The sequence below is a fragment of the Coregonus clupeaformis genome, chromosome 20 (genome assembly GCF_020615455.1).
Source record: "Coregonus clupeaformis isolate EN_2021a chromosome 20, ASM2061545v1, whole genome shotgun sequence".
In the NCBI taxonomy this organism is placed as follows: domain Eukaryota; kingdom Metazoa; phylum Chordata; class Actinopteri; order Salmoniformes; family Salmonidae; genus Coregonus; species Coregonus clupeaformis.
In genome coordinates, this window is record NC_059211.1 from 47,573,279 (window position 1) to 47,587,606 (window position 14,328).

The 14,328-nt window shown below is 44.0% G+C and overlaps 1 protein-coding gene across 1 annotated transcript in view; it reads left to right on the plus strand.

The window, feature by feature from the left end:
* LOC121533554 (serine/threonine-protein kinase STK11) overlaps positions 1-14,328 on the plus strand; it is a 44,325-nt gene that overhangs the window by 17,950 nt on the left and 12,047 nt on the right. Inside the window, exon 9 of the mRNA XM_041839603.2 lies at positions 2,138-2,340. Within this exon, the coding sequence (XP_041695537.1) occupies positions 2,138-2,340 (203 nt within the window). The remainder of the gene's footprint in view (positions 1-2,137; positions 2,341-14,328) is intronic.

Below are 14,328 nucleotides of genomic sequence, written 5' to 3' on the forward strand. Positions count from 1 at the left end.
AGCCCTGGGCCATACTCCCTTTAGTAGTTTCTTTGTTCACACATTTAACAACACATTCATACCCCTTGACTTATTCAACATGTTGTTGTGTTTCAGTCTGCATTCAAAATTAATTAAAAAATAATAATAATCACCCATCTACATGTTTTTTGACATTTTTGCAAATTTATTGAAAATGAAATACAGAAATATCTAATTGACATAAGTATTCACACCCCTGAGGCAATACATGTTAGAATCACCTTTTGGCAGTGATTTTACAGCTGTCTTTCTAGGTAAGTCTCTAAGAGATTTGCACACCTGGCTTGTACAATATTTGCACATTATTATTTTTACAATTCTTCAAGCTCCATCAAGTTGGTTGTTGATCATTGCTAGACAGCCATTTTCAAGTCTTGCCATAGGTTTTCAAGCAGATTTAAGTCAAAACTGCAACTAGGAACATTCAATGTCATCCTGGTAAGAAACTCCAGTGTATATTTGGCCTTTTGTTTTAGCTTATTGTCCTGCTGAAAGGTGAATTTGTCTCCCAGTGTCTGTTGGAAAGCAAACTGAACCAGGTTTTTCTCTAGGATTCTGCCTGTGCTTAGCTCTATTCCATTTATTTTTATCCCCCCAAAATCTCCCTAGTCCTTGCCAATGAGAAGCATACCCATAACATGATACAGCCACCACCATGCTTGAAAATATGAAGAGTGGTACTCAGTGACGTGTTGTAGGATTTGCCCCAAACATAACGCTTTGTATTCAGGACATAAAGCTAATTTCTTAGCCAAATTCTTTGCAGTTTTACTTTAGTGCCTTATTGCAAACAGGATGCATGTTTTGGAATATTTTTTATTCTGTACAGGCTTCCTTCTTTTCACTCTGTCATTTTAGGTTATGATTGTAGAGTAACTACAATTTTGGATCAATTTTGTTGATCCATCCTCAGTTTTCTCCTATCACAGCCATTAAACTCTAACTGTTTAAAGTCACCATTGGCCTCATGGTGAAATCCCTTAGCGGTATTCTTCCCTCTCCTGCAACTGAGTTAGGAAGGACGCTAGTATCTTTGTACTGACTGGGTGTATTGACACACCATCAAAAGTGTAATTAATAACTTCACCATGCTCAAAGGGATATTCAATGTCTGCTTTTTACATTTTTACCCATCTACCAATCGGTGCCCTTCTTTGCGAGGCATTGGAAAACCTCCCTGGTCTTTGTGGATGAAATTCACTGCTCGACTGAGGGACCTTTACAGATAATTGTATGTGTGGGGTACAGAGATGAGGAAGTAATTCAAAAATAATGTTAAACACTATTATTGCAACTTATGTGACTTGTTAAGCAAAGTTTGACTCCTGAACGTATTTAGGCTTGCCATAACAAAGGGGTTGAATACTTATTGACTCGAGAAATTTCAGCCTTTCAGTTTTAATTAATTTGTAAAAGATAAAATAAAAAACATAATTCCACTTTGACATTATGGGGTTGTGTGTGTGTTAGACCAGTGAGACACAATCTCACATTTTCTGGGAGAAAAAGTAAAGGAGTGTTAATACTTTCTGAAGGCACTGTATTGTGTTGTTTCCATAAGCAAATCGTCTTGTTAAAGGGATACTTCGGGATTTTGACGAGGCCCTTTATCTACCTCCCCTGAGTCAGATGCGTAAAGTTTGAAGGAAGTTGCTAACTAGCGCAAGCGCAATTGCTAATTAGCATTAGTGCAATGACTGGAAGCAGATACCCATAGACTTCCAGTCATTGTGCTAACACCTGTTAGCATTGGCTCGCAAAACTACCTCTAACTTACTTCATACTGGACACAGAGACATACACATTTTATCCACAAGTTAATCTGCCTCTGGTTAAGTAGATAAAGAGTCTAATTGCCAAATTCCCGAACTATCCCTTTAAGCAAATAAGGTGTCACTGAGTTTTTTGCCTTGGGCATCTAGAGCATTATTGAGAACTGGTTCTCACCTGACTCACCTGGTTAAATAAACGCTAAATTAACTGCACAAAAAAGAATAAGCTTCATGTAGATAGGTCCAAAATGAAAGGCAAATATCACCCCAAAAAATGAGGTATGGGCCCAAAACAATAAAGATTGTATCTTAGTTGAAGTATAACCAATGTTGTGTGGTTTCAGCTGGGTGAGGAAGAAACACCCTGCCACAGAGCCTCTGGTGCCCATGCCCCCCAGCGCTGACCGGAGGGACGCATGGCGTAGCATGACCGTACTGCCCTACCTGGAGCACCTGCACGGCTACGCCGACCAGGACGACGAGGATGACGACCAGCTCTTCTACGGAGACGGAGAGATCATCTACTCTCAGGGTTTCACTATGACAGGTGAGAGATGGAGGGATAGAGATCGATCGAGAAATGGAGAAGAATCTTTATGAGTTCCAAACTTTACTTTACTTTACAGCTGGTAGGCAGGTAAGGTACATACAACAAACAATATAAATACAGTATGTTATGTTATTGTTACAACAGGGTTATGTAGGGGTTGGTGGAGGCTTCAAGTAAAGTGTTCCCAACAGTAGTGTCAGCTGTGCATTACATCAATGAGAATATTAAACATCTATGTGTTTGGGGAAAAGAAGCAGGAAATCAGAGAAAGTAGAATGTATCAAACATTTAACACCACATCAAACAGCCGTGTTGCGTTAGCTGTAGCTATTTTCTGCTTACATCACTCTAGACATGCTATTAATTTCCCAACATTTTTCACCTGAAAGGAGGAATACAGTTAATGAAGTACCTCCACCCCATCTCTACTTCCTTCCACTCTAATAATTCAAATTCACTTTCATGTTATTATAAGTATTAGTATAGTTTTTCTTTCCAGAATGCGTTATTAGATCAACCACTCAGAACAGAATGGAAGTGAACAACCTAACATCTCATGAACAAATACAAACAAAATACTGTTTGACATATTTTGAGTTATGTAATCAAGTTAAAGCTGCCATATGCAAAAATGTTGGGCGACTGACCAAATTCACACAGAAATATGTGTTATAGATCTGTAATACTCATTGAAAGCAAGTCTAAGAAGCAGTAGATCGGTTCTATGTGTACTATTTCTATGCTTCCCGTTAAGTTTGTTTTTGCGTCTTTTCCTTTCGGTTTTGTACACCAGCTTCAAACAGCTGAAAATACAATAACTTTGGTTATGGCAAAAAATATTTCATAGCGGTTTAGATGGTACAATTATTCTCTACACTATAGTTGCTTGTTTTGCCACAAACTGGAATTAGGCGAACTATTAGAATCTTTGCAACCAGGAAATGGCGAAGCGATTTATGCGTAGTGCACCTTTTAATATTTGAAATGGTTTCTTTAGTAAGAGATGGCAGATGCTTTTGACAAAATATTTTGTAAAAGGATTTACATTTGTATTGTCCATGTCTCAGTTTTAATTTCTTTGAATTGGTTTGAGTTAAATTCTACTTCCTTTAATTAAAATTCTGCTTCCTCTGGGGTGTGGCCATTTCAAATTTAAATTAATGGGTTGAATTTAATTAAATTCTGAATTGACCCCAACCATGACACACACACCACCCTCCAACTACATGTCTCTGTGTCAGCCACCTTTGTTCTTGTCACAAACACACAGACACACACAGGGGAAGAAGTGGCTTCTCTCCAGCCTGATTAGTAATTCAGTCATCTCTGGCTAGACTAGACGGTAATGGGAGGTGATTGTCTGGGACTGTGGATTTACCTCTGTTCTGTCGCCATTTGGTTTTTCCTCTTGTCCTCCCCTGTTTGTCTCTTCCATAATAATCTTATGTAACCAGTAGCCAGACCCTTATCTAGTGCAGGAGAGGAGACCGTCAGGTCTGGTGGAGCCAAGGGGATACTGCTGACATTGTGCACTGCACTACGACCTACTAAGGACCCACACCATGACACTAATGTCAATGTTTTGTGGAGTTTTTATGACAAAAACACTGTTTGGCATGGATGCACAAGTCTTTTAATCCATTGTCAGTTAGCCTAGATGGCAGTATGTCATCACCACACCACTACAGTGTTATGTAATTTGTCATGCGTCAGAGGCCACTTACGTCCTCTTATGAAAGTCTTACTCATTTCTCCCTGAACTTTTTTCCTTCAAATAAAATTAAATAAAATTGTATTTGTCACATGCGCCGAATAGGCTTAACTGTGAAATGCTTACTTACGAGCCCTTTCCCAACAATGCAGTTAAAAAGTAAGAACATTTACAAATCAATAAAATGAAAATAGTAACACAATAAAATAACAATAACCAGGCTATATAAAAGGAGGACCGGTACCGAATCAGTGTACTGGGGTAGGAGGTAGTTGGGGTGATTGATTGAGGTAATAAGTACATGTAGGTTTGGTTAGGTGATTGATTGATTGATTGATTAAAGTACTATGTAGGTAGGGGGTGAAAAGCAGAAAGTCCAGTTAGCCGTTTGATTAACTGTTCAGCAATCTTATGGCTTTGGGGTAGAAGCCTTTTGGTACCAGACTTGGCGCGCCGGTACCACTTGCCGTGCGGTAGCAGAGAGAACAGAATGACTTTGACTATTTTTTGGGCTTCCTCTGACACCGCCTCCTATAGAGGTCCTGGATGGCAGGGAGCTTGGCCCCAGTGATGTACTGGGCCGTACGCACTACCCTCTGTAGCGCCTTGCGGTCGGACGCCAAGCAGTTGCCAAATATTTTCAGACTCCCGAGGGGGAAGAAGTGTTGTCGTGCCCTCTTCACGACTGTGTTGGTGTGTTTAGACCATGATTGGTCCTTAGTGATGTGGACACGGAGGAACTTGAAGCTCTCGACTGTCTCCACTACAGCCCCATCGATGTGAATGGGGGTGTGCTCGGCCCTTCGTTTCCTGTAGTCCACGATAAGCTCCTTTGTCTTGCTGGTGTTGAGGGAGAGGTTGTTGTCCTGGCATCACACTGCCAGGTCTGATACCTCCTACCTGTAGGCTGTCTCATCGTCGTCAGTGATCAGGCCTACCAAATCAAATCAAATGTTATTGGTCACATACATGTATTTAGCAGATGTTATTGCGGGTGTAGCGAAAAGCTTGTGCTTCTAGCTCCGACAGTGCAGTAATATCTAACAAGTAATATCTAACAATTTCAAAACATATACCCAATACACACAAATCTAAGTAAGGAATGAATTAAGAGTACATATATACATAAACACAGCAAAAAAAGAAACATCCCCTTTTCAGGATCCTGTCTTTCAAAGATAATTAGTAAAAATCCAAATAACTTCACAGATCTTCATTGTAAAGGGTTTAAACACTGTTTCCCATGCTTGTTCAATGAACCATAAACAATTAATGAACATGCACCTGTGGAACGGTCGTTAAGACACTAACATCTTACAGACGGTAGGCAATTAAGGTCACAGTTATGAAGACTTAGGACACTAAAGAGGCCTTTCTACTGACTCTGAAAAACACCAAAAGAAAGATTCCCAGGGTCCCTGCTCATCTGCGTGAACGTGCCTTAGGCATGCTGTAAGGAGGCATGAGGACTGCAGATGTGGCCAGGGCAATAAATTGCAATGTCCGTACTGTGAGACGCCTAAGACAGTGCTACAGGGAGACAGGACAGACAGCTGATCGTCTTCGCAGTGGCAGACCACGTGTAACAACACCTGCACAGGATCGGTACATCCGGACATCACACCTGCGGGACAGGTACAGGATGGCAACAACAACTGCCCGAGTTACACCAGGAACGCACAATCCCTCCATCAGTGCTCAGACTTTCCGCAATAGGCTGAGAGAGGCTGGACTGAGGGCTTGTAGGCCTGTTGTAAGGCAGGTCCTCACCAGACATCACCGGCAACAACGTCGCATTTGGGCACAAACCCACCGTCGCTGGACCAGACAGGACTGGCAAAAAGTTCTCTTCACTAACGAGTCGCAGTTTTGTCTCACCAGGGGTGATAGTCGGATTTGCGTTTATCGTCGAAGGAATGAGCATTACACCGAGGCCTGTACTCTGGAGCGGGATTGAATGGAGGTGGAGAGCCGTCAAGGTCTCGGGCGGTGTGTCACAGCATCATCGGACTGAGCTTGTTGTCATTGCAGGCAATCTCAACGCTGTGCGTTACAGGGAAGACATCCTCCTCCCTCATGTGGTACCCTTCCTGCAGGCTCATCCTGACATGACCCTCCAGCATGACAATGCCACCAGCCATACTGCTCGTTCTGTGCGTGATTTCCTGCAATACAGGAATGTCAGTGTTCTGCCATGGCCAGCGAAGAGCCCGGATCTCAATCCCATTGAGCACGTCTGGGACCTGTTGGATCGGAGGGCGAGGGCTAGGGCCATTTCCCCCCCCAGAAATGTCAGGGAACTTGCAGGTGCCTTGGTGGAAGTGTGGGGTAACATCTCACATTAATAACTGGCAAATCTGGTGCAGTCCATGAGGAGGAGATGCACTGCAGTACTTAATGCAGCTGGTGGCCACACCAGATACTGACTGTTACTTTTGATTTTGATCCCCCCCCCCTTTGTTCAGGGACACATTACTCCATTTCTGTTAGTCACATGTCTGTGGAACTTCAGTTTATGTCTCAGTTGTTTAATCTTGTTATGTTCATACAAATATTTACACATGTTAAGTTTGCTCAAAATAAACGCAGTTGACAGTGAGAGGACGTTTCTTTTTTTGCTGAGTTTATATGGACGAGTGATGTCAGAGCGGCATGGACTAAGATACAGTATATACATATGAGATGAGTAATGCAAGATATGTAAACATTATTAAAGTGGCTAAGATTCCGTAGAATAGTATAGAATACAGTAGATACATATGAGATGAGTAATGCAAGATATGTAAACATTATTAAAGTGGCTAGTGTTCCATTTCTTAAAGTGGTCAGTGATTTCTAGTCTATGTCTATAGGCAGCAGCCTCTAATGTGCTAGTGATGGCTGTTTAACAGTTTTTCAGTCTCTCGGTCCCAGCTTTGATGCATCTGTACTGACCTCACCTTCTGGATGATTGCGGAGTGAACAGGCAGTGGCTCGGTTGGTTGATGTCCTAGATGATCTTTTTGGCCTTCCTGTGACATCAGGTGCTGTAGGTGTCCTGGAGGATGGGTAGTTTGCCCCCGGTATTGCGTTGTGCGGACCACACCACCCTCTCGAGAGCCTTGCGGTTTTGGGCGGTGCAGTTGCCGTACCAGGCGGTGATACAGCCCGACACGATGCTCTCAATTGTGCATCTGTAAAAGTTTGTGAGGGTTTTAGGTGCCAAGCCAAATGTCTTTAGCCTCCTGAGGTTGAAGAGGCTCTGTTGAGCCCTCTTCACCACACTGTCTGTGTGGGTGGTCCATTTTCAGTTTGTCAGTGATGTGTACGCCAAGGAACTTTAAGATTTCCACCTTCTCCAATGCGGTTCCGTCGATGTGGATAGGGGGGTGCACCCTCTGCTGTTTCCTGAAGTCCACGATCATCTCCTTTGTTTTGTTGACGTTGAGTGAGAGGTTATTTTCCTGGCACCACACTCCAAGAGCCCTCGAGTCATTGTTGGTAATCAGGCCTACTACTGTTGTGTCGTCTGCAAACTTGATGATTTGAGTTGGCAGCATGCTTGGCCACGCAGTCATGGGTGAACAGGGAGTACAGGAGTGGGCTGAGTACGCACCCTTGTGGGGCCCCAGTGTTGAGGATCAGCAAAGTGGAGGTGTTGTTTCCTACCTTCACCACCTGGGGGCGGCCCGTCAGGAAGTCCAGGACCCAGTTGCACAGGGCGGGGTTCAGACCCAGGGCCTCGAGCTTAATGATGAGCTTGGAGGGTACTATGGTGTTGAATGCTGAGCTATAATCAATGAACAGCATTCTTACATAGGTATTCCTCTTGTCCAGATGGGATAGGGCAGAGTGATGGCGATTGCATCGTCTGTGGATCTATTGGGGCAGTAAGCAAATTGAAGTGGGTCTAGGGTGACAGGTAAGGTAGAGGTGATATGATCCTTGACTAATCTCTCAAAGCACTTCATGATGACAGAGATGAGTGCTACGGGGCGACAGTCATTTTGTTCAGTTACCTTTACTTTCTTGGATGCAGGAACAATGGTGGCCATCTTGAAGCATGTGGGGACAGCAGACTGGGATAGGGAGAGATTGAATATGTCCGTAAACACACCAGCCAGCTGGTCTGCGCATGCTCTAAGAACGCGGCTAGGGATGCCGTCTGGGCCGGCAGCCTTGCGAGGGTTAACATGTTTAAATGTTTTACTCACGTCGGGCTGCATCGGTGGCACTGTGTTATCCTCAAAGCGGGTGAAGAAGGTGTTTTAGCTTGTCCGGAAGCAAGACGTCGGTCTTGCCGACGTGGCTGGTTTTCCTTTTGTAGTCCGTGATTGTCTGTAGACCCTGCCACATACATCTCGTGTCCATCCACGGTTTCTGGTTAGGGTAAGTTTTAATAGTCACAGTTGGTACGACATCTCCTATACACTTCCTGTTATACTCAGTTACCGTATCAGTGTATTCGTCGCAAGCTACCCGGAACATATCCCAGTCCGCGTGATCAAAACAATCTTGAAGCGTGGATTCCGATTGGTCAGACCAGCGTTGAGTAGTCCTTAACATGGGTACTTCCTGTTTGAGTTTCTGCCTATAGGAAGGGAGAAGCAAAATGTAGTTGTGGTCAGATTTGCCGAAAGGAGGACGGGGGAGGGCCTTGTAAGCATCGCGGAAGTTTGAATAACAGTGGTCCAGAGTTTTAGCAGCGCGAGTACTACAGTCAATATGTTGATAGAACTTCGGCAGCCTTGTCCTCAAATTTGCTTTGTTAAAATCCCCAGCTACAATAAATGCAGCCTCAGGATATGTGTTTCCAGTTTGCATAAAGTCCAGTGAAGTTCTTTGAGGGCCGTCGTGGTATCAGCTTGAGGGGGGATGTAAACAGCTGTGGCTATAACAGAGGAAAATTATCTTGGGTGATAATACGGTCTGCATTTGATGGTGAGGTATTCTAGGTTGGGTGACCAAAAGGACTTGAGGTCCTGTATGTTACCACAATTACACCATAAGTCGTTAATCCTGAAACACACACATCCGCCCTTCTGCTTCCCGGAGAGATATTTATTCCTATCTGCGCGATGAACTGAGAATCCCTCTGGCTGGACCGATTCCGACAGAGTATCCCGAGTTGCTTTGTTTCCGTGAGACAAAGTATGTTACGGGCCCTGATGTCTCCCTGGAAAGAAATCCTTGCCCTGAGCTCATCAACTTTGTTATCCAAAGAATTAACATTAGCGAGTAATATATACTCGGAAGCGGTGGGTGGTGTACGCGCCTCCTAAGTCGAACCAGCAGGCCGCCTCGAGTGCCTCTCCTCCACCGGCGATGTTTTGAATCGGCCTCTGGAATCAGTTAAATTGCTCTCAGGAGAACTAACAAAGGATCTGATTCGGGGAAGTCGTATTCCTGGTCGTAATGCTGGTAGTTCTGGTGAGTTACCGCCGCTCTGATATCCAATACTTCTTCCCGGCTGTATGTAATGACATAAAATATTTCCTGAGCTAATAATGTAAAAAATAATATATTGAAAAAATAATACAGCATAGTTTCCGTCGGCGCCATCTACTCAGCATCTACCACCATTGTGTCGTCAGCAAACTTGATGATGGTGTTGGAGTCATGTGCGGCCACACAGTCGTTGGTGAACAGGGAGTACAGGAGGGGGCTAAGCACACACCCCTGAGGTTAGGTGATTGATTGGGTTTGAGGGTCAGCGCGGCGGATGTGTTGTTGCCTAGCCTCACCACCCGTCAGAAAGTCCAGTATCAAATTGCAGAGGGAGGTGTTTAATCCTGGGGTCCTTAGTTTAGTGGTGAGCTTGGAGGGCACTATGGTGTTGAACACTGAGCTATTGTCAATGAACAGCATTCACACATAGGTGTTATTTTTGTCCGAATGGGAAGTGTGGAGTACAATAGAGATTGCGTCACCTGTGAATCTGTTGGGGCGAAATGGGAATTGGAGTGGGTCCAGGGTGTCTTGGAGGATGGTGTTGATGTGAGCCATGACCAGCATTTCATGGCTGCAGATGTGAGTGCTACGGGGTGATAGTCATTTAGACATGTTACCTTGGTGTTCTTTGGCACAGGGATTATGGTGGTCTGCTTGAAACATGGGTATTACAGACTGGGTCAGGGAGAGGTTGAAAATGTCAGTGAAGACACTTGCTAGCTGGTCAGCGCATGCTCTGAGTACGCGTCCTGGTAATCCGTCTGGCCCTGTGGCCTTGTGAATGTTAACCTGTTTTAAAGGACTTACTCATATCGGCTAAGGATAGCGTGATCACACAGTCGTCCGGAACAGCTGGTGCTCTCATACATGGTTCAATGTTGCTTGCGTCGAAACAAGCATAGAAGGCATTTAGCTCGTCTGGTAGGCTTGCGTCACTGGGCAGCTCGCGACTCTGTTTCCCTTTGTGATCAGTGATAGTTTGCAAGCCCTGCCACATCCGACGAGCATCAGTGCCAGTGTAGTAGGATTCGATGTTAGTCTTGTATTGACGCTTTGCCTGTTTGATGGTTTGTCAGATGGCGTAGTGTGATTATTTTTTATTTGGATTTGTGTCCTGCTCCTTGAAAGCGGCAGCTCTAGCATTTAACTGAGTGCGGATGTTGCCTGTAATCCATGGCTTCTGATTAGGATATGTACATACGGTCACTGTGGGTACTACGTCGTCAATGCACTTATTAATGAAGCCGATGACTGATGTGATAAACTCCTCAATGCCATCGGATGAATCCCGGAACATATTCCAATCTGTGCTAGAGAAACAGTCCTGTAGCTTAGCGTCCACTTCATCGGACCACTTCAGTATTGAGCGCATCGCTGGTACTTCCTATTTGAGTTTTTGCTTGTAAGCAGGAATTAAGAGGATGGAGTTATGGTCAGATTTGCCAACTGGAGGGCGAGGGAGAGCTTTGTATGCGTCTCTGTGTGTGGAGTGAAGGTGATCTAGAGTTTTTTTTCGCCTCTAGTTGCACAGGAGACATGCTGGTAGAAATTATTTCAGTTTTCCTGCATTAAAATCCGCAGCGCTGCATCTGGGTGAGCATTTTCTTGTTTGCTTGTGGCCTTATACAGCTCGTTGGGTACTCTATTAGTGCCAGCATTGGTTTGTGGTGGTAAATAGACAGCTACAAAAATAGTAAATTGGTAAATGGTGTGGTCTACAGCTTATCATGAGGTATTCTACCTCAGCCTCGAGGTTCTGCTCGCCTATCTTAATATTAGAGAACGCTCACCAACTGTTGTTGACAATGAGATACATCCCCCCTCCCCTCAGTTTACCGGACGCAGCTGTTCTGTCCTGCCGATGTATAGAAAAACCAGCTAGATTTATACAGTGGGGGAAAAAAGTATTTAGTATGCCACCAATTGTGCAAGTTCTCCCACTTAAAAACATGAGAGAGGCCTGTAATTTTCATCATAGGTACACGTCAACTATGACAGACAAAATGAGAAAAAAATATCCAGAAAATCACATTGTAGAATTTTTTATGAATTTATTTGCAAATTATGGTGGAAAATAAGTATTTGGTCACCTACAAACAAGCAAGATATCTGGCTCTCACAGACCTGTAACTTCTTCTTTAAGAGGCTCCTCTGTCCTCCACTCGTTACCTGTATTAATGGCACATGTTTGAACTTGTTATCAGTATAAAAGACACCTGTCCACAACCTCAAACAGTCACACTCCAAACTCCACTATGGCCAAGACCAAAGAGCTGTCAAAGGACACCAGAAACAAAATTGTAGACCTGCACCAGGCTGGGAAGACTGAATCTGCAATAGGTAAGCAGCTTGGTTTGAAGAAATCAACTGTGGGAGCAATTATTAGGAAATGGAAGACATACAAGACCACTGATAATCTCCCTCGATCTGGGGCTCCATGCAAGATCTCACCCCTTGGGGTCAAAATGGTCACAAGAACGGTGAGCAAAAATCCCAGAACCACATGGGGGGACCTAGTGAATGACCTGCAGAGAGCTGGGACCAAAGTAACAAAGCCTACCATCAGTAACACACTACGCCGCCAGGGACTCAAATCCTGCAGTGCCAGACGTGTCCCCCTGTTTAAGCCAGTACATGTCCAGGCCCGTCTGAAGTTTGCTAGAGTGCATTTGGATGATCCAGAAGAGGATTGGGAGAATGTCATATGGTCAGATGAAACCAAAATAGAACTTTTTTGGTAAAAACTCAACTCGTCGTGTTTGGAGGACAAAGAATGCTGAGTTGCATCCAAAGAACACCATACCTACTGTGAAGCATGGGGGTGGAAACATCATGCTTTGGGGCTGTTTTTCTGCTAAGGGACCAGGACGACTGATCCGTGTAAAGGAAAGAATGAATGGGGCCATGTATCATGAGATTTTGAGTGAAAACCTCCTTCCATCAGCAAGGGCATTGAAGATGAAACGTGGCTGGGTCTTTCAGCATGACAATGATCCCAAACACACCGCCCGGGCAACGAAGGAGTGGCTTCGTAAGAAGCATTTCAAGGTCCTGGAGTGGCCTAGCCAGTCTCCAGATCTCAACCCCATAGAAAATCTTTGGAGGGGAGTTGAAAGTCCGTGTTGCCCAGCGACAGCCCCAAAACATCACTGCTCTAGAAGAGATCTGCATGGAGGAATGGGCCAAAATACCAGCAACAGTGTGTGAAAACCTTGTGAAGACTTACAGAAAACGTTTGACCTGTGTCATTGCCAACAAAGGGTATATAACAAAGTATTGAGAAACTTTTGTTATTGACCAAATACTTATTTTCCACCATAATTTGCAAATAAATTCATTAAAAATCCTACAATGTAATTTTCGGGATTTTTTTTCTTCTAATTTTGTCTGTCATAGTTGACGTGTACCTATGATGAAAATTACAGGCCTCTCTCATCTTTTTAAGTGGGAGAACTTGCACAATTGGTGGCTGACTAAATACTTTTTTTCCCCACTGTATGTTCCCATGTCCTTGTTCAGCCACGACTCTGTGAAACATAGGATATTACAGTTCTTCAGATCACGTTGATAGGATAGTCTCGAACAGAGCTCATCCAGTTTATTTTCCAATGATTGCACGTTCGCCAATAGAAAGGAGGGTAATGACAACTTATCTACTCACCATCGCAGTCTCCTTAGATATCCCGCACGCCGACCTCTATAGCACAAATCGAGGTTAGTAATCGCTGTTTTGATGTCCAGATGCACTTTTCGGTCATATGAAACAATGGGCTTTTTTGGGGGGGATCAGCGTAAGAAAACCACACAAAATAACAGAATTGGTCAGGAGCCCGTAAAACGGTGGCCATCCCCTCTTGCGCCATTATTTAATTAGATCAGGACTCAACAACCCTATTCCTGGAGAGCTACCCTCCTGTGGGTGCGTGTGTTGTGTGAGCGCACACGTGTGTGTGTGTGTGTGTGTGTGTGTGTGTGTGTGTGTGTGTGTGTGTGTGTGTGTGTGTGTGTGTGTGTGTGTGTGTGTGTGTGTGTGTGTGTGTGTGTGTGTGTGTGTGTGTGTGTCCATCTCTCCAGAAGATCTGATCAGTCAGTCTGTCTATCTGTGATTGCATCAGCCCAGTGAGTCTGTGGGCTGGCTGCTACTATGGACCAGTGCGTCACTTTGCCCAGGCTGAGATTAGTGATTGGACAAGGTCAGAGCTGAGAGGAGTCTGGAGGAGGAGGGAGCAGATTAAGTTGAGTACCTCAGGCTCAGAGAATGTCCATGGACTTGGTCATTGGGTTCATTTCTACTTTCCATGGTAGAACTCATTTCTTTCTCTCTCCGTAACGTACTGTAATACAGGTGCTGTGATGTATTTGTCTGGAATTTCACATTTGTATAAAGTATTGATGTATTTGTTATGTTTTGCATTTGAGGACATTGGTTTAGCATTGGTCATTTCTCACATTCTAACATAGTTTGATGTCATAGTTATGTAGTATAGTAGTAGCTAATGCCTGAAGGTAGACTTGTATTGGCTGTATCTTACTCATTTTGTAACATAAGGTGCTAGAAGCGCTCAATATGTTCTCGCCTGCCTCTGCTAATTACTGTGCTAATTACTGCATGCTGTTGGTGTCATGGCTCTGGTTAGAGACACAGTATAGTCATTCTTGGCCCACTGTTAAAGCCCTAGGCACCGGGTGTGATGTAGGATACATTACACACTATGTATTTCAAGGCTATAGCCACCTATGTGTTTCAGAGCCTCAAAGCGACAGGGATCCCGTATTGAATTAATACAAAAAGCCCATCAGGCATTTTATATCAAAAGATAAGATGGAAACAGTGAAGATTAGAT